This window comes from Pseudophryne corroboree, chromosome 6 (assembly GCF_028390025.1).
Source record: "Pseudophryne corroboree isolate aPseCor3 chromosome 6, aPseCor3.hap2, whole genome shotgun sequence".
NCBI lineage: Eukaryota > Metazoa > Chordata > Amphibia > Anura > Myobatrachidae > Pseudophryne > Pseudophryne corroboree.
In genome coordinates, this window is record NC_086449.1 from 324,020,649 (window position 1) to 324,047,610 (window position 26,962).

General features: G+C 42.5%; 1 protein-coding gene across 3 annotated transcripts in view; it reads right to left on the reverse strand.

Moving 5' to 3' along the window:
- Nucleotides 1-1,388: 1,388 nt before the first annotated feature.
- C6H15orf39 (chromosome 6 C15orf39 homolog) overlaps nucleotides 1,389-26,962 on the reverse strand; it is a 74,011-nt gene continuing 48,437 nt past the window's right edge. Inside the window, exons 3-4 of one of the 3 annotated variants that reach the window (XM_063926313.1) lie at nucleotides 12,207-12,240; nucleotides 2,905-2,993 (exon numbers count right to left, since the gene is read on the reverse strand). In XM_063926313.1, the coding sequence (XP_063782383.1) occupies nucleotides 2,990-2,993; nucleotides 12,207-12,240 (38 nt within the window). In that variant the 3' untranslated portion in view covers nucleotides 2,905-2,989. Of the gene's footprint in view, nucleotides 2,994-12,206; nucleotides 12,241-13,337; nucleotides 13,497-26,962 lie in introns of those variants that run through there. The other 2 variants (XM_063926312.1, XM_063926314.1) reach the window with 2 other exon arrangements.

The following is a 26,962-nucleotide window of genomic DNA, read 5'->3' on the forward strand; positions in this document are numbered from 1 at the left end:
TTCCAGTGTAAACATGCCTAGTCTTGCAAGCCTTTCCTCGTATTCCAGCGTCTCCATACCCTTAATTAGTTTGGTCGCCTGCCTTTGAACCTTTTCTAGCTCCAGGATATCCTTTTTGTAGTAAGGTGCCCAGAATTGTACACAGTATTCAAGGTGTGGCCTCACAAGTGATTTATATAATGGGAGTATAATACTCTTGTTCCTAGCATCAATTCCCCGTTTTATGCATGCTAATATCTTATTAGCCTTTATCTTGTTTCCCTCCTGTACTTTGTTAAGAGCCTAGGTGTATTTGAAAGTTTCTATCATGTGCCCCCTTTCCCTTCTCTGCTCCAAACTATACATGTTAAGATCTTTATCCTTTCCGGGTAAGATTTGTGATGTAGGCCATGCACCATTTTAGTTGCCCTTCTTTGTACGCTCTCTAAGGTATTTATATCTTTCTGGATAGTGCCAATCATTCATTCCTAATTCCCTATAGATTATAAGCATGCGAGGAGGGCCTTCCTACCTCTATGTCTGTCTGGTATTACCCAGTTTGTCTCATCACTGTTGTTTCCAATTGTAAAGCGCAATAGAATAAGCTGCACTATATAAGAAACTGTAAATAAATGATTTGAATTAGAAAATCAGGCATAGAGAAAGTTTATGTTTAGCATTTTACGGACGCAATTGTTATGGAATGTTAAAGAGTTAAGCTGGGTACACACTAGTTGATATATTAATTATGTCATGAATTATAACGTCAGGACAGACACATTGACCAACCAATTAGTAAGGGCGTATACTTACTAATTTGTACGCCATGTCCGCAATTAAAATTTTATATTTCTCTAAAGCAAAGCAGAAAATTGTTATTGCTATGCACACAAGTGCCTGTCAAAAACTCTCAAAATGTTACCATTTTGAGAGTTTTTGACAGGCACTTGCGTGCTTAGCAAGGTTGCGAACTACAAAAGTTGGCACTAAGAAGTGATCATTTAATGTGATGAACTGACAGATGACGACTGTCCATTTCCAGTAAAAGTAAAAGTCACCGACCAATTACAGACTGCTCTACATAATGAACTGTTACGGGGAATCACAATTGAGGCTGGCTCCTTTAAAGGGTGATATCTGTTGATTTGTTAGAACTAAAGTGATGTGCTATGAATAATTATGAATATATACAGTATATTAGCTTAGTTTGGAGGAGATACATATAGTGAGAGATGAGATACGTTTAGGTTTCTGGTGTGAAATCTCTGGGGAATGTGTTGTCGATGCTGTGGCACAATGAAGGGCTGGCTTACATTCTATTATAATCATGTTACTACTTCAGCTTCTTGGTGTGGACATTCAGTTATCAACACTTATAAGCATTAATAATCAAATAAAAATGCATAAACTTTTTAACTGTCATTTTTGTTTAATGATTATGTAGATTGAGGCACTCAATATGCCTTATATTACCCAATTAATACAGAAATCGAAACTACGTTTTCAGCATGTTCACACAGGCATTTTACATGGAACAGCGAGCAAAAAAAAACCTAAATCACGCTGCTTTCCATTGAAAGCTATAAAAGCGCAGGTACGGCTAAGTGCAATACACTGTGTAACATTTTACAAACAAAATGCAATATGCACTTATATTTGGTCACATAACAACATACTCTAAGAGAAGTAACAAGGATCAATTCCCTAGAGAAAAAACTGACATTATATTGCATTTGATAGAAAACCTAAGATACAATATAAAGGCAAAACAATTATGCAATAATCAAAATGCTGATGTGCTGATAAATCTCTATGTGGGAGACGTAAACTATACAATGGGACAAATGCGGAGTCTGCGCAATTCTGGCAAAATAGTCACTAGATTTAAAGCTGCATATTAAGTTAATAAAACCAGGTTTTATCCTTTAACCTAAATGCCACTTTAAATCTAGTGACTAGCCGGAACAACACTGGCTCCCACATATGGTAGGCTATTACATTTGGCCCCAGGTCTGAAATATTCAAGAACAGATGATGATGATGACATCTAGGAGAAGCTGAATGGGGAGGATTTATTTAGAAACCTATGAATTTTTATGAAAACCCACTTCTCACCCTAACATACCATGTGCTGCAAATAGTAAGAAAAAAAAGTCACCAAGAAATGCCTCAGAATTTGTAATCATACAAGTTTATCTGGCTAATATAACATTTTGCAGATACTTCTTGTTAAATACACAGAAACCGTACAAATGGACAAAATCAGCAGTGTAACACTTACAAAATAAAATCACAATACACTTTCGTAACCAGGATACCTGGATAAAAATGTATATTAAAAAAAATAAAATATTGAAACTGTTAAGACTGTTTCAGGGAATTAGAAAAAGAGGGTGCAGTGAATCAACAATAGGATTCTTCAGAGTAGTTCAGCCAATCTGTGTGCTCCAGGCCTGCCTGACAGCTATTTTTGGCAAATGCTTATTAACCTATTCTTCAACTGTCCAACTGTAGCCAGCCTTTCTCATAGTCCTGCAATAGTTCCAAAAAATACCTGGTGCCCGGTTCCTCATCATACCACACTTCATACTGGGTGTCACGTGGGTTGCGGGAACGCTGATGCACTCGCAGGACTCTACCAGTGAACCAGACTTCTTGATCACCATCATCAAACAAATGGCGGATACGTCTGCCTACTAAATCTGGAAAACCTTTAGTAGTGTTACACTTAGGGCGACCCCTCCTCCTCCTCCTTTTGTAAGTAAACATTGTGCGCGGTCTGTAACTGCTTTTACGGCAAACACTTTTTTTTTGTAATTGGTCTGTGTCTTTCTTGTTTAGAGGCCTTAGTCTTTGTGCCTTATACACATGGTTTCCAGAGCGCTTGCAAACTCTCTGTAACTTCAGAATTAAGGATGTTCTGCCTTTCTTAGGTGAATCAATCTGTTGTTCCTTGTTTGACAAATTCTTTTTTTTCCACTCTGCTTTTTCAGTTCTTTTCTTTGAGAACTTATCTGTTGAAATAGTTACATTAAGTATTAGAGTAACAAACAAATAAAAAAATAAAAAATGCACAACAGACAAAAAGCAAATAGCGATAGACAAAAGGAAAAGAAAAATTGTGATATCAAGGAAAAGATAAATTAAAAGGGAAGCATCATCTATTTATTTTTCAAATCAATATATGTAACCGGTATTCTTATCAGACCTCTCAAATCCAGTATATATACAACTAGTTTTTAGTGACATTTAATAAAAAATAATCTGACATAGGTCTTTACTTGATGGCTTTCAATAGCTTTTCTATATAAAGAATATGGATAGTATACAGATAGCTTGGGCTATATACAGTTAAGCCAAGATGGTATACCATGGCTAAACTATGCTAAATTAGGTTTCAAAATGATGCCTCTTTGCCAAAATTATACCTGGTATTACCCTCATTAAGTTGTTTGGCAGCGCTCCTCAGTGGATGTATATTAATGCAAAGGCTGAGATAAACTAATATGAGGATTTGCAATTTACTAAACAGCAAACACACAGATCAAATTAAATTATTTCAAAGCACCAGTTCTGAAACTACATTAACAATTTTTATACATAAAATAAAATGTATAATATATCAAGTGAATATTTACACTGCGTGCAAATCTCCAATCAAACTTTTTGACTATGGGAACAACATTATGTAAAGTTTTATCACAGGGGCAATTATAATTTTTTAAGAATAAGCAACAATTATCATTTTCATGATGTGTCAGAATGCATATGCAGGGCCACCCTCAGGGGGGACTGCCAAGACTGCAGTATAACGCCCGGACAGAGACGGGGGGGGGGGGGGGCTAGCTCCTACCCAGAGATGTAGCTAACATGGGTGCAGTTGCTACGGGGTCCAGTGCACCTCCCTCCTGCATTCAGTTATGCTGCATACCAGTCAGAAAAACACCTCTCCCTTCCCTAATGGGAGAGACTGGGTGATGATCACCTCCCAACTATCCTAGTGCGCTTCCAAGGGGCGGTCTCGCCCATGGGCAAGGGTGAGAGTGGGACACATACTCCCCCTTATTGAATTCCATGGGCCTCGTGTTTGTAGTGTACTTTACACGGCAGTTTGGGCCTCATACATATTGCATGCTCGGCCACAACGGACAACCATTATGACACACAGACTGTGGCTTCCTTCCACAGCTGGTTTACGCACTGATCTGTAGACCATGCAGCATTCCTCCATACCAACAATGACAGGCAGCCACCTTGCCACTAGCAATCAGCCACATCTCCACTGATGGCTCAACACTCCAGAGGATTACCCCAATGGACAAACTGCCCAGCACTCAAGTAGACTATTACCCGAGGCCCTGTACCTCACTCATGAAGTGCATAGACGACCCCGTGTTACTGGGGACTACCATTTTAATTCTCGTAAGTAATTTATTGTATGTATTTATTACATGTTTATACTGTGGCCTCCTGTCTGGTTTTCTCTTTCCTCCTGTCTCTCAGTCAACGTCTTTAAAGGTGCATACACACGGAGAGATCCGTGCTTAAATTCCAAGCAGTCTGACTAGATTGCTTATAAGTTAAGCACGGATCTCTCCGTGTGTATGCCCCACAGCGATAGCGATGTGCTGGGTGAAGGGAGCATCGTCCCCCGTGGTCCCCCCCCCCCCCCCCCCCCATCCCCGCTCAGCACACATCGCGCTTTGTGCTGAGCGGGGGGAGAGATGTGTGCCGAGCGGTCTGTGCTAGATCCGTGTGAACACCCCGCCCCCCTTGCTTTCCTTACTTCCTACTGCATTGATTGACTGTCTTTCTTGGTCACTCCCTCTCTCTTTCCTGTATTCCATACTTCTGAGGTGTCGGTTCTGTCCAGCTCCAATCAGCTCTTTCCTGCCATCAGCGTAAGGTCAGCGGTCTTACACTATAGGGCATATTCCCACAACTAAATCCCGAGCAGTGGTAATTCAATTTGCGTTAATTGCAGAATGTGTACTTTTCCAGGAAAATCCCATTGATTCTGCCGTTTAAGTGAAATCAGTGACTTTATGTGCGTTAACCCTTGATTTTCATTGTGGGGAAAAGGCTATTTACTTGAACAGACTTTCCTGCGCACGCATTAACTATCCAGTAATTTAATATGTCCCTGTAAGATGCTTGAGCTGCTTTTTCTCCCTGGGTGATGCCGACACTGGCCACATTGTGAGCTAGTGCCCGTTACACTAGCAGGGGTGCCGGGACCTGCCTATTTTGTCAGTACTGGGCCCTACAATTTCTCATGGCAGCCCTGTTTACATGAGAGCAAATGCATGCTGGAACTTGCAGTGGCACAATTTTGCACAACAAACAGTGCCCCTATGATGATATAAATACTAATACTGGCTTCTTAATAATATTATACATTAATATTGGCTCCTTAATAAAATTATTGCTTCCCCCCCAAATTAATATCTCAATGTTGACTCCCAAAAATAAGTTTCCCTGGCTGTTTGGGTGTAGTACAATGTGTAATTCACATTTTCAGCGTAGAGGCCGCAGGTTAATATAGGGCAATTTCAACCAAAAATGGACATGGGTCAGGAAAAAAAAAAATAAAGTTGGAATATTCAAAAAATTATTTCCCAGTGCATCAGTCATAGTCTATAGTAGTTTAATAGTAGTCTTTGCAAAAATTGTTCAATGCTCTTTGCAGACAGGCATATTTCCTGGACCCCTAAAGGAAGCAATTGTTAGACCTCTTCTTAAAAAAAACTAATTTAGATCCCGACTGCATGACCAACTATATACCGGTATCAAACCTTCCTTTTCTAGGAAAGGTTATTGAGAAAGTGGTTGCAAATCAACTGGAAACCCGCCTGACAATCCATGATATCTATAATCCATTCCAATCAGGATTCAGGGGAAGACATAGCACTGAAACAGCCCTGGTGTTTGTGTTAAATGATCTTCTGATGGCAAGAGACAGAGGTGACTGTTCAATATTAATCCTTCTGGATCTCTCTGCAGCATTTGATACCGTGGACCATGGGCTTCTGATTGAGCGACTGATACATTTTTGTGGACTTGATGGCACAGTCCTAAGCTGGTTCAAATCATTTCTCACAGGCAGGTCACAGAGAGTATTGTCTGGATTATACTCATCACCACCAGTGCCACTGCCATGTGGTGTCCCACAAGGTTCTATACTATCCCCCATGCTTTTTGCAGTATACATGCTCCCGCTGGGTGAAATAATCAGGCATCATGGGCTAGTCTACCACTGCTATGCAGATGATACACAACTGTACTTGTCCTTTGCTCCGGGCACTGATAACCCAATAGCAACCCTAAACGGCTGTCTAGCTGAACTCCAGGAGTGGATGAGTGCTACTTGGCTGCGACTGAACCCAGATGAAACAGAGGTCCTTATGATAGGACCGCAACATCAAAGGACAAGACTGCAGCATAGCCAACCAACTGGACTTACACTCGGGGATTCGGAATTACAAACCACTGATCGTGTGCGGAATCTTGGCGTTGTCCTGGATGGTGGCTTGACACTTAAACATCAGATATCAGCAACAATCAAATCCTCATTCTTTCACCTGAGGAACATAGCCAGAATCAAGCACTTAATTTCCTCAGATGATCTGCCAAAAGTCATCCATGCATTTGTATCATCTTGATTAGGCTACTGTAATGCCCTCTACCTTGGTCTCCCAGCAAAAGAATTGCAACGCTTACAGCTGGTGCAAAACACAGCTGCCAGGCTGTTAACCGACCAACCCCATTCTAGCCACATAACACCCATCCTCTACTCCCTTCACTGGCTGCCTGTAAGATGGTGAATCATCTTCAAGATTGGCTTACCGAGTTTCAAAGCACTACATGACCAGGGCCCAAGGTACCTGAAGCAGCTACTGACCCCATAATGCCCCACTCGATTACTGCGATCTGTAGATGAAGGACTTTTAGCAGTACCTAGAATCTCCCATAATTCATCTGGGGGTTTAGTTATGCGGCTCCGACTCTATGGAACTCACTTACCCGCACAGTGCGAGAGGCCCCAACTATAGAATCCTTCAAACGTAGACTCAAGACTTTCCTTTTTACTCAAGCATTTCCATAATGTCCCTTTAGTATCTCCATGCTTCTGTATTTTAGGAAAAGCTGCTCTGTACTTTATTATTTTCTGTACTATATTATGCTATGTATATGTTAAGCGCCTTGAGTCCTATTGGAGAAAGAGCGCTATATAAATAAAAGTATTATTATTATTAAAAATGGGTTGCTAACAGTGTGTCACATAATATGCCGCCATTTTGTCTTATTTCAGTAATGGCTACCAGGCATTAGGCAGACACTGATTGTGACCACTGATTATCTATTACTGTTTTATAAAAACAAAAGGTAAGAAACTTATTGATTATTGAAGTTTATAACAAAAGTTGAGGACATGTACTGTCAGAAATTATATGTTGATATAATCAGTGTTTCATGTGGTTTTATGTTAGGAAAGAGTTAAAACAAAGAAGATGAGATATGGTACCCATCTGAAAACATTGTTAGAAAGGTAAATGACGCTGTGCCAGTTACTGCAAGGGGCCTTATTTCATTTCCTGATTAATGTATTTGATGGTTACGTCCATGACGATTTTCGGGTTACATCCGTTACACGTACATTCCATTAAATATTGTCACGGTAATAGGAATGACTTTCCTGAAAATTGTACTAAAACAATCTGTGTGGTTTATGCTTTATTGCAAAAAAAATATGGAATAAATATCTGTTGTAGTGTCAGAGAAATCAGACATGTATTTTATGTCAGAAATTACCATGTCCTATCCTGGTTACATCCGTTACATTTAAACAATGTATTTATTTTACAGCAGACAACAAGGGTGAGGCTTGTTCACACTTTAGATTTTTACTCACCAGTGGTGGATACAATTCTAGTAAAATGTGCTTCTTTATGTGCATTTTAAATTTGAAGCAATCCAGATGTTTATCACAAACAGTGTATCTGAGAGTTACATCTGTTACTTTGGAATTGCTCTATATATATATATCGGTGTAGCACAGAAAAATGTTGGTGGTTTGCAAACTGCACAACACCGCTGCTTAGTTAATGTCCACCTAATTAGATTATTTGTATGTGTTGGATATTTTCATATATATTACATTAAATGGTTTTCTTTTTTTTCTCTATCTGGATTTCAAAACATGCCATGCTACCCCAATTATATCTGTTTATATGCCAGTGCATTAAAAAAAAAAAAAAATCTGTAATAAGCATTTCATTTCACGTTTGAACAGAAACTGCAGCAATCCTTCAACCTTAGTTAACAGCAAAAAAAAAAAATTTAAAAAAATACAAGTTCATTTGAAAATAGAGCAGACATCTTCACTTAAGTAGCCTATCATTTACCACTTATCCTGATCAAGTTTGTATCAGTTTACTAGGGGTCAATTCAAATAGCCGCGAGTCCCCTTTCAGTGTAATACCCCTTTTCCACTAGCTTTTTTAAACATGGATAAATGCGCGGGGGCGCGCATTTACCCGTGTTTTTCCCTAGTGGAAACGGGTCCCCCGGCAAATTCCCGGATCAAGTGATCCGGGAATCCTACCCTGGTAGCAAGCTGTCTAGTATGAACGGGTGCCGTGTCGAGGCGACACGGCTCCCGTTCACAGTGCACAGGGAGGGCGGCGCTGGGAGGTCATGTGATCTCCCAGCGCCGCCCCTGCAGCGTCACTAGCCGCATCACCACCCTGGCAATTGCCGGGTTGGTGAGCGCTGTCTGCAGGGGGCTGTAGCACGGGTCGCAGCCGTGTCAGGCGACACGGCTGCGACCCGTGCTATGCTAGTGGAAAAGGGGTATAAGCAAGAACAGCTATATCCCACAGTTACGGTACTTCCAGACTTGCAGATTTCTGTTTGCAGCCCCATAGGGCTGCGTATAAATAAAAAAAATCCACAAGTAGGGGGTTAAAGTAAAATGTGAGTGGAGGCGCTGTTTTCAGAGTTTCCATGCAACTGGTCCCCCTAACGGCTGACTGAATTGACTCCTTAGAAAGATTGGGCCCTTTTAGCCATGGGGAACAGCCACATTGCTAATACTGTAAACCTTCACTGTCCTAGTCACCATTCTACCATATCTTTTCCTAATCATATATGGTACATACTATGCTCCCCTGTCAATTCCTGTTGAGTACCTCCCATTCAATGCAACATTTTTGACAGTATTTCAATAAATCTTTAGCAATGAATATAACATACTATATACACCTGGAAATCAGAGGACTTTGATAACATATACTTCCCCTTTAAAGAAGTAACAAAACAAATATTTTAGGAAAGTAGAAGATGAGAAACTAAAATGATCTGCTAGCGAAACAAAAGGGGTCAGGAGAATAATTAGCGGTGCAGAGGCGGCAGACAAAAACAGAAAAGAAAATAAGCCATTACAGGTAAATAAAACTGAATTAGGGCCTAATTCAGACATGACTGCAGCAGCAAAATATTTCTCTAATGGGAAAAACAGTCTGCACTGCAGGGGAGGCAGATATAACAAGTGCAGAGAGTATAAGATTTGGGTGGGTTATATTGTTTCTGTGCAGAGTAAATACTGGCTGCTTTATTTTTACACTGCAATTTAGATTTCAGTTTGAACACACCACACCCAAATCTCTCTCTCTCTGCACATGTTATATCTGCCCCACCTGCAGTGCACATGGTTTTGCCCATTAGAGAAAAAGTTTGCTGCTGCGATCAGGTCTGAATTAGGCCCTTATTCCATATGTTTTTATTGCATTCTTTTAGTACATAGTGTGGAGCTCCTTAGGTGTTGGGGTAAGCTAGAACGGCTTTGTATATCTAGCCTACACCACATCTTCTCACAAAATACATTCATAAATGGGACATGTTTATTTGGAAAATGAGGTTCTGGAAGTTACGGTATATTTCTTAAAGGAAGGTGGGTAAAATGGATATACTGTATACAACTTGAATTCTTGGATGCTCAATACTTCAGAGCCCCAGACGGGACAGGGAAAAGAAACTTAATCTGTACATAGAGAATACATTGCTCGAGTCAAATGAAAACACAAGATTCCCATGCAGTTAAGGAACTAAGAGTAAGATATACCAAAACTTGGAGAGATAAGGTAGAGAGATAAAGTACCAACTAATCAGCTCCAATCAATTTTCAAACACAGCCTATAAAATGACAGACGCTGATTGGTCAGTGCTTTATCTCTCTCCACTTTGATACAATTTCCCCCTTAGCATCCTGGGTAAAAAGCAAGGAGAAGCACTATGGACAGTGGCTTGGTTTCATATTGTGAGTGTGGAATATGAAGATATTGTGAAAATATATTTATACAGAGGCTTACAAATAACTAGAAATGTTGAAAAAAATCAGCTACTGCTTCACCCTACACCATGGGAACTCCACATCTATTTTTTATAAAATGCTCTCTCTCCTCATTCAGTACATGCCAATGCATTTTCATTTATGTCCCTTTATGTGAGGCATTGCCATTCATCCGCTAACTACTATTGCATATTCTACAGTTACAATTGATACAGTTCATGTACCAATTTTGTCATGTCCTATTACTAAGGGTCTGTTTTAAAAAGAAGCATATTTCCCCTGTTAAGCATTATTCATAAACACCACAATACACAGCTATTTTTTTTTTTTGGGGGAGGGGGAGAGGGGGAGGGGGGGGGAGTCACATTTATCAATACCATTCAGCTGGGGCAGAGCTTGCGATAAGTGACTGTCTCAGCTAACTGCTGAGTGCTGCAGCTGGCTTACTGATTGCAGTCACAAAAGTCATTTTCAGAAGTCCATTGCGCATGAGCTAATCACAGTTCTGGCATGAGCAACAACTACATGGAGCAGCGTGTAGTGTTAGTCTTTCTTGGTATGTTGTCATTTTAGTGCTGGCAGTATGAACATTTATGTAGTGTAGTGGAGATTATGCATTTAAATAGGACAATATTCACACACTGTGCAAAGAAATGAATGAAAGCAACATTTCCTCCTTGCACAGGATACACCGTGCCACCCAATCACAGCAGTCCCCTGATAATAACCAAATAAACTACAGTTGTCTGCAGTGTCGGACTGGGGTATGAAGGGCCCACCGGGGGAATGCAGTGATAGGGGCCCATACTTGGGGGTGTGACCAGCCTACAAATGGGGTGTGGCCAGCCTCCATAGAGGCTTGAAATGCACAATAGTTTTGTGCAGTGTAATGCAACATATCTACCATGTATGATACAAGTGCACAGTCTGGAACCTGATCCCTAGAGGAAGGAGTGGACCCTCAGACAGTGGGGCCCACCGGTGGTTTCCCCTGTACCCCTGTGGGCCAGTCCGGCCCTGGTTGTCTGGTCATTATAAGCAAGTCCCATAGGTCCAATCTCCAGACCTTTATACTCCATTTTCTATATCTGGAATTAATTAAACAAAGAGCAGGAGCTGCAGACATATTGGAGGGCTCCCTGTAAGACTGCCTGCTCATGCCGTCTGAAGATGGGGCTTGCTACAGGCTTCAAGCTCTGAGGGGGAAGAGCAGGAAGACGTTTTAGGAGCTTGATATGTAGGTAACTTCTGCCGAAAAGTGCCAAAGTCACAAAGAACACGAGAAAGTGTCAGTTTAACGCATGCGGTTATTGAATACGCTTGATAAATTTGCTGCTAAAGCACAAGACTGAAATATCAAAAACAAAATCTGTTTTCTTAAGGGTTTTATCCCATAATTCTAACCAAGGCATTTGTTTTATTAAATAGAATGTCCTCATTTTATACAGCAAAGTTTGTCTCCGTTTAGCCATAAACAAAACTATATTTACATGTTTTGAAAAGTTCTCATTCCTTAAATGTTGATTCCTAAAAATATGTTTCATCAACTGCTAATGTATGGACGCTCGGCAATATTTGAGCCTAGTAGTGCAATGGCGGCAATCTGGCCAAGTAAGGGGCTAGAATATGTAGAAAACGGCTATGTTACCCAAACGCTAGAAAAGTGGAGCTTGTCATTACGTAAGACACGTTGACAAGAGGCACTTTTACCATTACTCTATTCTATCTTAAATATGTAATACTGAGAAGGTGATGTTTCAGCCACACAAGATAAGAACACGTACATATGCGCAGATGCTTACACACAGGTCAGGTACGAGCACACACACATTGGCACACCTCTGGGTAGCGTGATTTGCAAGGAACACATACGTACTTGTGTGTATGCTGCCCAGACTGTGTGCGGGAACCTGGAAGATATAAAGTTTAGGGATATGAGCCCAAAGGGAATAGAACAAACAGGACAACCCTGTGATGAAATAATGGGGTATACAACTCCAGGTATTGGCTTTAAGTAGTAAAGTTGTTTTCTTCATTTCCAGCTATACCTAATTAGACAAGAACAGAGCAACATACTGGATTTAGTTACTGCTAAAGAAACAAGATGCATATTACCTGGAGTTGTACACCCCTGTATTAGTATCAACAAGTACAGTAAGAGGTATAGTAGTAACATGCAGCAGTCCATCTGAGAATAGCAGTGATTGGATTAACTATATATAGATAAAACAACATTAAGTCAGTGGTAGAAGCAATGAAATGACAAACAATGTAATAAGAGGAGGTCTTCAATCATCTATGCCATTAATATTGTTAGTAAAACAGGCTATCACACAACCTGGTACGTACAGTATGTCTGAAAAGAGAGTATTACAACTAAATGATTGTAGCTATAATCTTCTACATTTATATTACTCTAAATTATAAATACTGAGGAGGGAGGCAATGAGCAACTGTCTTATAAACACACATGTTCTTTAGTACAGAAATTCCCAAACACCTCCATTACAGTCCAGCTTTTAAGGATATCCATGCTTGAGCACAGGTGACTTAATAAGTACCTCAGTCAATTTTATTTAACCATCTGGACTCAAGCATGGATATCCTTAAGGCCTGGACTGTAACAGTAGATTTTGGCAAACTCTGTCTTAGTAGATATTTGGGAGAATTTGAGTTTTCTTTTGTTCTAGACGGTCCAAATGTTATTGCTCTTGAATGCTGATTTGTGTTAATGCTTTGACACCTTAAACAAAATTTCCATTCATAATGTGGACAGAATACACCACACTCCTCTACAGGTAACCTAACAAGTGCTTGCAGAGCTTGAAATAAAATTCAGACAATTTATACCCCAGATATAAATTGTGAATTTATTGTTTATAAAAGATATCAATATGCCATTCCCCCTGTCCATATGCCTTGCTTCATCTAAGAAGGATGTTCTATTTAAAGGTGTCAATCTAGTCACTTAGCAAGAAGGCTGATGTATTTGAAGGTGTCAATTTGCTCACTTAGCAAGGATGTGTCAACAAGTTGTGTCTGTAGTTAGCCAGACTGGATGGCTTTATTTGGGAGTGGATAATATGATGCAGCTCCACAGGGTTCGGCAGATGTAGAGTAATTTTGAAGTCCCAAATGGGATACTAGTTGTAAAATCCAGCTTGTCCTATATATTATAATTTAAGGAAGGGAATACATAAAAAAAACAAGGTTAATAACTCTGATATCAAAGTCAGCATATGCCATAGCCACGTGTTACAATTAGACTTTTCATGAAATGTCTAATTACAACATGAGACTATGACAGATAATTCTAATCAGTGAAGATAAGCCCCTAATACGTGTCAATATGAAATGTTAACGCCATAGCAAAAATGTGGTATAACATATCGGGTATGGGACTCAGGGTCGACAGCAATTAGGTCGACACCCATTGGTCGACAGTGGGTATGCCAACACTAGAAATAGGTTGACACGGCCATTAGGTCGACATGAACAAGGCTGACATGAAAAAAAGGTTGACATGAGTTTTTTATGTTTTTTTTGTTGACGCTTTCTCCATCAAGTGACCGGGAACCCCAATTAGTGCACTGTGTCACCCTGCATGGCTCGTTTCACTCGCCATGTTGCGGGCAAGGTTACCATTCCCAATTGTAGTCCACGTAGATAGTAAAGTATGAAAAAGTCCCCCAAAAAATTGTGAAAAACCTTTTTCAAATCAACCTATTTCTAGTGTCGACCTATCCATTGTCGACCAATGGGTGTCAACCTAATTGGTGTCGACCTAGAGTCCGGATACCAACATATCAACCCTAATAATATACCTTTTATTGTCATATTTTATATGTATTTGTGTATACATTTATAATAAGAATTTACTTACCGATAATTCTATTTCTCGGAGTCCGTAGTGGATGCTGGGGTTCCTGAAAGGACCATGGGGAATAGCGGCTCCGCAGGAGACAGGGCACAAAAAGTAAAGCTTTAGGATCAGGTGGTGTGCACTGGCTCCTCCCCCTATGACCCTCCTCCAAGCCTCAGTTAGGATACTGTGCCCGGACGAGCGTACACAATAAGGAAGGATTTATGAATCCCGGGTAAGACTCATACCAGCCACACCAATCACACTGTACAACCTGTGATCTGAACCCAGTTAACAGTATGATAACAGCGGAGCCTCTGAAAGATGGCTCACAACAATAATAACCCGATTTTTGTAACTATGTACAAGTATTGCAGATAATCCGCACTTGGGATGGGCGCCCAGCATCCACTACGGACTCCGAGAAATAGAATTATCGGTAAGTAAATTCTTATTTTCTCTATCGTCCTAGTGGATGCTGGGGTTCCTGAAAGGACCATGGGGATTATACCAAAGCTCCCAAACGGGCGGGAGAGTGCGGATGACTCTGCAGCACCGAATGAGAGAACTCCAGGTCCTCCTTAGCCAGGTTATCAAATTTGTAGGATTTTACAAACGTGTTTGCCCCTGACTAAATAGCCGCTCGGCAAAGTTGTAAAGCCGAGACCCCTCGGGCAGCCGCCCAAGATGAGCCCACCTTCCTTGTGGAATGGGCATTTACATATTTTGGCTGTGGCAGGCCTGCCACAGAATGTGCAAGCTGAATTGTATTACACATCCAACTAGCAAAAGTCTGCTAAGAAGCAAGAGCACCCAGTTTGTTGGGTGCATACAGGATAACAGCAAGTCAGTTTTCCTGACTCCAGCCGTCCTGGAACCTATATTTTCAGGGCCCTGACCACATCTAGCAACTTGGAGTCCTCCAAGTCCCTAGTAGGCGCAAGACACCACAATAAGCTGGTTCAGGTGAAACACTGACACCACCTTAGGGAGAGAACTGGGGACGAGTCCGCAGCTCTGCCCTGTCCGAATGGACAAACAGATATGGGCTTTTTTGAGAAAAAAACCACCAATTTGACACTCGCCTGGTCCAGGCCAGGTCCAAGAGCATGTTCACTTTTCATGTGAGATGCTTCAAATCCACAGATTTGACTGGTTTTAAACCAATGTGTTTTGAGGAATCCCAGAACTACGTTGAGATCCCACAGTGCCACTGGAGGCACAAAAGGGGGTTGTATATGCAATACTCCCTTGACAAACTTCTGGACTTCAGGAACTGAAGCCAATTCTTTCTGGAAGAAAAATCGACAGGCCCGAAATTTGAACCTTAATGGACCCCAATTTGAGGCCCATAGACACTCCTGTTTGCAGGAAATGCAGGAATCGACCGAGTTGAAATTTCTTCGTGGGGCCTTCCTGGCCTCACACCACGCAACATATTTTCGCCACATGTGGTGATAATGTTGTGCGGTCACCTCCTTTCTGGCTTTGACCAGGGTAGGAATGACCTCTTCCTGAATGCCTTTTCCCTTAGGATCCGGCGTTCCACCGCCATGCCGTCAAACGCAGCTGCGGTAAGTCTTGGAACAGACATGGTACTTGCTGAAACAAGTCCCTTCTTAGCGGCAGAGGCCATAAGTCCTCTGTGAGCATCTCTTGAAGTTCCGGGTACCAAGTCCTTCTTGGCCAATCCGGAGCCATGAGTATAGTTCTTACTCCTCTACGTCTTATAATTCTCAGTACCTTAGGTATGAAAAGCAGAGGATGGAACACATACACCGACTGGTACACCCACGGTGTTACCAGAACGTCCACAGCTATTGCCTGAGGGTCTCTTAACCTGGCGCAATACCTGTCCCGTTTTTTGTTCAGACGGGACGCCATCATGTCCACCTTTGGTAATTCCCAACGGTTTACAATCATGTGGAAAACTTCCCCATGAAGTTCCCACTCTGCTGGGTGGAGGTCGTGCCTACTGAGGAAGTCTGCTTCCCAGTTTCCATTCCCGGAATGAAACACTGCTGACAGTGCTATCACATGATTTTCCGCCCAGCGAAAAGTCCTTGCAGTTTTTGCCACTGCCCTCCTGCTTCTTGTGCCGCCCTGTCTATTTACGTGGGCGACTGCCGTGATGTTTTATCCCACTGGATCAATACCGGCTGACCTTGAAGCAGAGGTCTTGCTAAGCTTAGAGCATTATAAATTTACCCTTAGCTATATTTATGTGGAGAAAAGTCTCCAGACTTGATCACACTCCCTGGAAATTTTTTTCTTTGTGTGACTGCTCCCCAGCCTCTCGGGCTGGCCTCCGTGGTCACCAACATCCAAAACTGAATGCCGAATCTGCGGCCCTCTAGAAGATGAGCACTCTGTAACCACCACAGGAGAGACACCCTTGTCCTTGGATATAGGGTTATCCGCTGATGCATCTGAAGATGCGATCCGGACCATTTGTCCAGCAGATCCCACTGAAAAGTTCTTGCATGAAATCTGCCGACTGGAATTGCTTCGAAGGAAGTCACCATTTTTTTTTTTTTTTTTACCATGGCCCTTGTGCAATGATGCACTGATTTTAGGAGGTTCCTGACTAGCTCGGATAACTCCCTGGCTTTCTCTTCCGGGAGAAACACCTTTTTCTGGACTGTGTCCAGAATCATCCCTAAGCACAGGAGACTTGTTGTCGGGATCAGCTGCGATTTAGGAATATTTAGAATCCACCCCTGCTGTTGTAACAGTATCCGAGATAGTGCTACTCCGACCTCCAACTGTTCCCTGGACTTTGCCCTTATCAGGAGATCGTCCAAGTAAGGGATAATTAAGACGCCTTTTCTTCGAAGAAGAACCATCATTTCGGCCATTACCTTGGTAAAGACCCGGGGTGCCGTGGACAATCCAAACGGCAGCGTCTGAAACTGATAGTGACAGTTCTGTACCACGAACCTGAGGTACCCTTAGTGATAAGGGCAAATTTGGGACATGGAGGTAAGCATCCCTGATGTCTCGGGACACCATATAGTCCCCTTCTTCCCGGTTCGTTATCACTGCTCTGAGTGACTCCATCTTGATTTGAACCTTTGTAAATGTTCAAATTTTTTTAGATTTAGAATAGGTCTCACCTAGCCTTCTGGCTTCAGTACCACAATATAGTGTGGAATAATACCCCTTTTCTTGTTGTAGGAGGGGTAATTTAATTATCACCTGCTGGGAATACAGCTCGTGAATTGTTTCCCATACTGCCTCCTTGTCGGAGGGAGACCTTGGTAAAGCAGACTTCAGGAGCCTGCGCAGGGGAAACGTCTCGACATTCCAATCTGTACCCCTGGGATACTACTTGTAGGATCCAGGGGTCCTGTACGTTCTCAGCGTCATGCTGAGAGCTTGTCAGAAGCGGTGGAACGCTTCTGTTCCTGGGAATGGGCTGCCTGCTGCAGTCTTCTTCCCTTTCCTCTATCCCTGGGCAGATATGACTCTTATAGGGACGAAAGGACTGAAGCTGAAAAGACGGTGTCTTTTTCTGCAGAGATGTGACTTAGGGTAAAAAACGGTGGATTTTCCAGCAGTTGCCGTGGCCACCAGGTCCGATGGACCGACCCCAAATAACTCCTCTTCCTTTATACGGCAATACACCTTTGTGCCGTTTGGAATCTGCATCACCTGACCACTGTCGTGTCCATAAACATCTTCTGGCAGATATGGACATCGCACTTACTCTTGATGCCAGAGTGCAAATATCCCTCTGTGCATCTCGCATATATAGAAATGCATCCTTTAAATGTTCTATAGTCAATAAAATACTGTCCCTGTCAAGGGTATCAATATTTTTAGTCAGGGAATCCGACCAAGCCACCCCAGCTCTGCACATCCAGGCTGAGGCGATCGCTGGTCGCAGTATAACACCAGTATGTGTGTATATACTTTTTATGATATTTTCCAGCCTCCTGTCAGCTGGCTCCTTGAGGACGGCCCTATCTATAGACGGTACCGCCACTTGTTCTGATAAGCGTGTGAGCGCCTTATCCACCCTAAGGGGTGTTTCCCAACGCGCCCTAACTTCTGGCGGGAAAGGGTATACCGCCCATATTTTCTATCGGGGGGAACCCACGCATCATCACACACTTCATTTAATTTATCTGATTCAGGAAAAACTACGGTAGTTTTTTCACATCCCACATAATACCCTCTTTTGTGGTACTTGTAGTATCAGAAATATGTAACACCTCCTTCATTGCCCTTAACGTGTGGCCCTAATAAGGAATACGTTTGTTTATTCACCGTCGACACTGGATTCAGTGTCCCTGTCTGTGTCGACCGACTAAAGTAAACGGGCGTTTTAAAACCCCTGACGGTGTTTTTGAGACGTCTGGACCGGTACTAATTGTTTGTCGGCCGTCTCATGTCGTCAACCGACCTTGCCGCGTGTTGACATTATCATGTAATTCCCTAAATAAGCCATCCATTCCGGTGTCGACTTTCCTAGAGAGTGACATCACCATTACAGGCAATTGCTCCGCCTCCTCACCAACATCGTCCTCATACATGTCGACACACACGTACCGACACACAGCACACACACAGGGAATGCTCTGATAGAGGACAGGACCTACTAGCCCTTTGGAGAGACAGAGGGAGAGTTTGCCAGCACACACCAAAAACGCTATAATTATATAGGGACAACCTTATATAAGTGTTTTCCCTTATAGCATCTTTTTTTATATATTTCTAACGCCAAATTAGTGCCCCCCCTCTCTGTTTTAACCCTGTTTCTGTAGTGCAGTGCAGGGGAGAGCCTGGGAGCCTTCCCTCCAGCCTTTCTGTGAGGGAAAATGGCGCTGTGTGCTGAGGAGATAGGCCCCGCCCCTTTTTCGGCGGCCTCGTCTCCCGCTCTTAACGGATTCTGGCAGGGGTTAAATATCTCCATATAGCCCCCGGAGGCTATATGTGAGGTATTTTTAGCCAAAAATAGGTTTTCATTGCCTCCCAGGGCGCCCCCCTTCCAGCGCCCTGCACCCTCAGTGACTGCCGTGTGAAGTGTGCTGAGAGGAAATGGCGCACAGCTGCAGTGCTGTGCGCTACCTTAAGAAGACTGAGGAGTCTTCATGCCGCCGATTCTGGACCTTCTTCTTGTTTCAGCATCTGCAAGGGGGCCGGCGGCGAGGCTCCGGTGACCATCCAGGCTGTACCTGTGATCGTCCCTCTGGAGCTAATGTCCAGTAGCCAAAGAAGCCAATCCATCCTGCACGCAGGTGAGTTCACTTCTTCTCCCCTAAGTCCCTCGTTGCAGTGATCCTGTTGCCAGCAGGACTCACTGTAAAATAAAAAACCTAAGCTAAACTTTTCTAAGCAGCTCTTTAGGAGAGCCACCTAGATTGCACCCTTCTCGGCCGGGCACAAAAATCTAACTGAGGCTTGGAGGAGGGTCATAGGGGGAGGAGCCAGTGCACACCACCTGATCCTAAAGCTTTACTTTTTGTGCCCTGTCTCCTGCGGAGCCGCTATTCCCCATGGTCCTTTCAGGAACCCCAGCATCCACTAGGACGATAGAGAAAATGGGTTTGACTGGACATAAAATCATTTCTATGACATGCGGATCATGCAATAGGTCATTTTAAAAAAGAGGAGGGCTAGGCTGGAGCAGCATAGGCAAAGTCGCTGAAAGTCATCAAAAAATGATCATTTTACCTGGAAACCAATCTCATTGGAGTTATGATGCATATTTTTGTGTTCTCCCACAACAAAAGAAATTGAGCAAGTTGTTCTGTGTCTTTATTTTATCAGTTTATTTTAATAAACTATTTTGCAAAAAAATGAGTCTCTCATTTTGTTATCCAATGTTTATATATTATTTCTTATACTAAACCTAATGTAATAAATGTTCTGTCTTTGTGTTCTTACCAGGCTAACACAATTTGACTACAGTATTATCTTACACACCTGTAAACAGAGTATTATTAGTTACCTATAACAATGGTTTATTTAAGTTTGATGTAGTCTGAGAGAGTTCAAAGGAGTAACCCAAGGCTTCCTGTCAGCATCAGCTCCTGAAACAAACCATGGTGACAACAGAATTTGGGAATAAGCATGTACTATAAAAGGGGGGGTTTAATCATAGCTAGACAGAATAGGTGGGTTTGCTGTTATTAACCCTTTGTCACACACACTCTATAAGACTCATTTAAGACTGGAATGTTGTAATATGTAAAGGGAAGTTATAAAAATAACTAACAAGGCGTTACTTAGGAGTTGTGTTTTCTAAACAACAGCTGTTAAAAAAACAGGAGACAGTACTTCTCCAGTAGATGCATGCAATTCAAAATAGTAACAGCGCTGATGAGGATAAAGTGATAAAACTTCATATACAGGGCCGGTTCGAATGCCCTCGGCGCCCCGGGCAGGGAATGGGGGCGTGGCTTACTACAGGGGGCGTGGTCAGTCACGCCCCCTGTACAGCAGAAGCGCCGCTTAAATGCTGAGCGGTGCGCGATGACGTCATCGCGCACCGCACAGCAAAAGGTCCTCTCCGCGAAGGGAAACTAGACGCGTAGTGTCTAGTTCCCTTCGCGGAGAGGACCTTTGCTGTGCGGTGCGTGATGACGTCATCGCGCACCGCTCAGTAATGGTCCTCTTTGCGAAGGGAAACTAGACGCTACGCGTCTAGTTCCCTTCACGGGACCAGAGCCGCAGGGGCCGGGGGGACACAGCGGGCAGCGGAGGGCACAGCAGTGGCGGATCTTGCCATGGTGCGGCGCCCTCCGGATGGCGCCAGCGCCCTCCGGAAGGCGGCGCCCCGGGCAAAAGTACTGCTTGCCTGTGGCAAGATCCGCTACTGTTCATATACCATGTACTACAGGGTTGGCTGGTTTAATCTACCTTGGTTTAAACCAAATGTTTTTTTGTTTTTTTTAACACTTTTTTTTTTTATTATGCTGTGACTACTGGCACAGCGCCGTGACATCTTAAAAAAAGCCTATTATACTAAAAAACTAGTGTTTTAATAAAAAATGTTTAATGCCATTGGCATGCCCTGTGCTAATACTTAGCTCCGCGCATGTACAGTATGTGTGTATGTGTGTGTGTGTGTGTGTGTGTGTGTGTGTGTGTGTGTCTCTCTGAAAAGTGCTTTTGCATTTTCTATTGTGTATTACTATTCAGATTAATTTAATTATAATAAGTAATAAGTATGACTAATGCTTAACATTATCTTGTTCTTATTTTCATTTATCTCTGAATGATATGTTTAATCCCTCTATTGATTACCGGTATTCTACAATATCTACCTATATAAAAGCCAGATACCACGGACTGACTGACTCATCACGAAATTTGGGCAGTACGTTTGTCAGTAGCTTTGTTTGGTGACGTAAGAACCCACTTATACTCCTTTCAGACAGAAATGTCTGAAAGTCCCAGCAATTACCTGGCATTTCAGTTCTGGGTAGTTTTGCCGGGACCTGCCTAACACCCCCCCCCCCCCCCCCCCCTTCACACAGACATTCAAATTACTGGGTCGGGAATTTAGACCCGGTAATTTGCAGATCAACACAGGTGTTTTGTCTGTGTGAAAGGGTCAACCCGTGTCATAATTCTCGTGTCTCTGACCCTGGTAAATTCCAGGGTCGAAGTCCCGGGAATTACAACACGGGTTGACCCTTTCACACAGAAAAACGACCCATGTGTTTAATGAAATTACCAGGTGGAACTGCTTCACCCGGTAATTTCATTTTCTGTCTGAAAGGGGTATAAGAAGGGATTTTTCAAAATTCCATCTCAAAGGGGTGAAAAAAACCAAATACGTTGACTGACTCTGACTCATCATGAAATCTTTGGAACCATGAGGACTAGGAACTGGAAATTTGGACAGTACCTTTGTTTTCTGACATATGCACCCACTAAGAAGGGATTTTTCAAAAGTCCACCCCCAAAGGGGTGAAAAAAGCCAAATACCACTGACTGACTCATTGACTCATCACAAAGTCTTTAAAACAATGAGGACTAGGAACTTGAAATTTGGACAGTAGCTTTGTTTTGTGTCGTTGACGCCCATTAAGATGGGATTCTTAAAAAGGCCACCCCTAAAGGGGTGAAAAGTATTTTTTATAAAGTCTTCATTATCTCTTAATCCAGATAAGATTTAGATTTGGTTTTTGCATACAAGCATTATCAAATTAAGTGTCTAAGTAGGTGTACATATTTTTAGCATATTAACATATTTGTACATGTTAATCTAGGTTTAAAATCAATCATATTTAACTACTGTTTTATGCAATACTGTAGGTAGCATCTATCCTTGTGTATCAATGCCTAATTCCCTATAGACTGTAATGGTGCCCATACACTTGTGAGATAATCGGTGCTAACCTTCGATTTCGACCGCATCTGTGAAATCGAAGGATTGTATGCACATTTAAGGTACCTTTCGAAGCGATGCGCGGGCACGCCGGTCGAATCTCACGTCTCAAGATAGTATTGTCAAAGTCAGAAAAATATCTCTATACACACTGCCATATTTGCACCTCACACTGGTCCGCGCTGCGCATGCGTGCGCTCTCCCGTGAAGGCGCGTACCCGCTGTTGCGTGCACCCGCTGGTGCACGGTATGCGTATTTACGGTAAGGTTTGTGTAGTCGTAGCGTGCGACTCAATCGTTACATATTTTCACAAATAATGTATTTTGTAGATCATGGTCCCTTTGATAGATTCTGAAAGTTTGGTTAATATAGAATGTTTATGAACAGAGGAATCCCTCTTTGTTTGATACGAAGGGTCAGATAGGAGTAATACAGTGGTGTTTAGTATCCATCGGAAGAATATTTAATTAGAAATATTCCGGTGTTGGTTTGAAGCAGATCAATCGCTCGTGCGAATAGTTATGGACATAAGAAGTTTATGAACATTTACTTTATTTGCACTTTATTACCCATGCGGCGGGAAACCCAGTTTCCCTCCCACCTGAGCAGTTGGAAATAGTCACAGCCCACCTGTATGAATCAACCTATGACCTTTTGTTACAATACGAAGCCGAATTCCTGTGTCCAATGAACAATGAGATTGTAGGGACCATTGAATTGTATTGTGTGTGGGGCATAAATAGCAGGCCGACCATATCCAACTTCACTCTCTTCAACGGTTCTCATTGCTGATAATCGGGAGCTGGATATCGAGGCGCATGCATCGTTCCCCTTGTGCGTAAGTTTTCTCCGTAATCATATTGTCTTACTGTGAGCCATCTCTCTCTCTCTCTCTCTATCTCTCTCGTATTTTCCTTTAATTGTATTGTATTGTATTTCCTGTGTAGTTTATCTGGTTAGTTGGTTTATGTTATATTGTAGTGTATCATTTGTACTGTGATTCCTTTTGCAAGTATAATAGTTATAATACACATAATAGGTTTCGGACCCTAAGCCCAGGTATCTGTGTATTCTTTTTAGTGTTCAATATTCCCTGAGCGTCGGTGACGCTCAAGCAGCTTTGTAGTTAATCAGGTTACACAAGGTTGCACTTACACTTTGTCTCTACACTAAGGTTTGCTGTGTATTTCATTGCTAAAGGTATAGATATAAAGGTTTAACGTTGTGAGCGTCTGCATCGCTGGTGATCTCCTCGTGGTCCCGAGCGCTGCTACGCTATAGCGAATCATTACGATAGTCAACAGCCAATAGTCTGCCTGCCTGTGATCACTTGGCCGTGAGTGAACGTGACGCCTGAGCGTCTCGATCACGGCTAAGCGATCGATACGCAACTTGCGTACCCTTACGGTACTTCTTACGTAGATAGCGTACAGTGTTCTAAGACCTCATATAAGGTTATATACACGATAAATATTTAGCTTTATCAATTGGCGGCTCGTCCTGTCCTTCACATATCTGCACTAGGTAGATCAGCAGACATTATCCCTCAGCAAAGGGCGGGAGGTTGTCTCGTAGTGCTGACGGGATAAGCGTCTGCTTCGCTTAGATAAAAGAGTGCTGAAGGAATCCGGGAACCGGAGGTAAGAACAAAACGCTAGTGTCTTTTAAAACTGTTTATTTTTCTGTCCTGCGTACACACGCACGCACACATATATATATCTGCATTTCTTTTTCTTTTTCATTTTCGTATATCACTCTCCTGTCTGCCAGTTTTATAGTTGAAAAAAGTGCTAAAAAAAAAAGATTTGCCGTTATTTCATAGTTTAAGAGTAAAGGTAATATAGTTAAAAGATAGACAAACACACAGTTTTGCCTGGGAGATAAGGCGAAGTCAGTGTGTTGTGTGGTAGATGATCAAGGATCATCTACATTGATAAAAGTATAAATTGTGTTACGGTGGATCTTTGCTTTGCGTACACGTGTCCCTAACAAAAGACTTGTGTACGCAATCCAAAGGCAGACGCACGCAGCGTACATTACGCAACGGAGCGTCCGGTTACGCCCACGTAGCTCAAGTCACGATAAGTTGATTTTTAACGCAACGCGATAAGTAACGCAAAGCGGTAAATAGCGCCACAGGCGATAAATAACGCAAGTCTATTTTTGGAAATCCAAAATTTAAATTAACAGATCCTGCTCCTAATTGGTAACACAGCTGGGCTAAAGAAAAATTTCTGCGCAGAAATAGAAATAGAAGCAAAAGTGTACATGTGATGAGTGAGTGTTTTTGTATTACATAAGTTTATATAACTTAAAGGTTGAACCACAAGAAAAGTCGAGTACTCGTGAGGTACACGCGTGTAAGTGACGTGCACGGTGGCTAGGGAGGCATCCTTGGTTAAACATAATATTTGAGCATTAGAGTATAGCGGACCAGTATAGAACAAGACCAGGAGGTCAGACCAGGAGGTCGTACAGAACAAGACCAGGAGGTCATAGTAGACCAGCAGGTCCAGGTACAGTAAACAGGGAAGTCCGCTATACAGTTCAGAGGCACAACACCAAAAGAAGGGTTGGTGCAAGACCCATATAGGCCGTACAAGCTCTGGCTGAAGGAATTCGCAGTCGTAAGTTTCGATTCCATTGGTCTTTCCGTACACAAACTTAGTTGTTTGTGTACTGAACGACTGGACCGCACGTAATTGTGTACAGTAGTTAGTAATCTGACCTAGTACCATTAGAGTAAAGGGGTCACAAACGCTATTTGTACATTCTGACGTGATTTGTGTAATTTTTTATTTTTTCAAGAAGGGAAGTTCGCTGGTCACTCAGGAACTATCTGACAAACCTCACCTTTACTGGAAAGAGTAAGTGTTCTGCGGATAACCCTCGCATGTTCCAGTAAACAACGGTTTTTATAGGTGCCCTGGGTCGAGTGCGCCAGCACCATATCGGTGTGATCAGGTCGCATTGGTCGGCGTGGGCGAGTGAGTGGGGTACTCGGTAAACCGCCACCGTCAGCCTATTGTGAACAATCTGGTTTTCTGTAAGGGTTCGCTGAAGACCTTGATATAGAGATCAGAGGTAGAGCAAGCAACGCCTGCAGAGTTATGGGGGCCAGTTGTTCAGGTAGGGGGCGATCAACCTCGGTTCGGGTTGATTCAGTGGTCCGACCAATTGGGTCGGCCAGGTATATCATGTGTGAGAAATATGGAAGTCACACAGAGGTTTTATGTGATGAATGGGAGAGAATGACGGTACAAGACCGGGAGAAATTCCCAAGAATAGGTAGCTTCAGCCCAGAGGTGTTACAAAATTTAAGGAGGAGGATATGTCTCATAAAATCAACAAAGAGACGAGTTCAGCATTATGATTATTTACAGTTGTGGCAACAGGAAGGTGAGATACAGAGAGGTTTGGCTCAGGCGGCAGGATCTGGCTCTAACAGAAAACTGATTGCCACGGCCCCGCCGCCACCATATATATCAGGAGAGAAGTTGATTACGGAGAAAGACGCACTAAGGTGTAACACAAAATCACTTAGTAACTGTGTAAATGTTAATGATAATATTAACCCATTAACCCATGCAAGTATTAACCCGTGCAAGTTGTACCCTGTTTTGAACTTTCCTCAGGAGTGTGATCAAGAGGACGAAGCGACAACGATTTCAGCGCTCTCTCTAGCAGCCACCATAGCAGAGACCACAGTAGGCACAGCAACACCCACGAGACTAGTAAAGGCCCCTAGCGGACGGATAGGTGAGGTCGTATCAACTGGTAAGTACGGCACCATGCATTATGCTGAGACTATTTCACCACAAGCTGTAGAATCTACACAGAATGAGGTTGTTAGAATTACTCCTGTTAGGGTAATAGCAGTTCCCAATGGGAAAACAGATGTATCAGGAGCCACTCCCATAAGGAACATTGCCATGTACAGCCCATTTTCCCGAATGGAATTAAGGACCATAGTGTCTGAATTCCCTGACCCTAGAAAAGATTTAGTTGCCAGCCAAAAATACATCACAGACTTAGGAAACACTTTAGAGCCCAATAATAAAGATTGGCAGATATTGCTAAAAGCTTGTTTACCCTCCAATGTCGACTCAGCCCAATTTTTAGCCGATTGTGGACTAGATCTGGATGTACCTCTTACAGATGTGTACAACAAAGATAACGTAAGAAGGATAAACTTACAGTTAAAGGAGCATTTCCCAGCAGTTGTTAAATGGAACAAAATATTTTCCATTAAACAAAAAGAGTCAGAAACAGCTGCAGAATATTTTCACCGGGCACTATTAGAAATGGCAAAGTACACTGGTATAGAGGACATTAGGACAAATCCAAACCATCGAGAAGTAGCAGTATCCGTACTAATGGATGGTTTGAAGGAAACATTAAAGGCAAGGGTACAGACCACGCAAC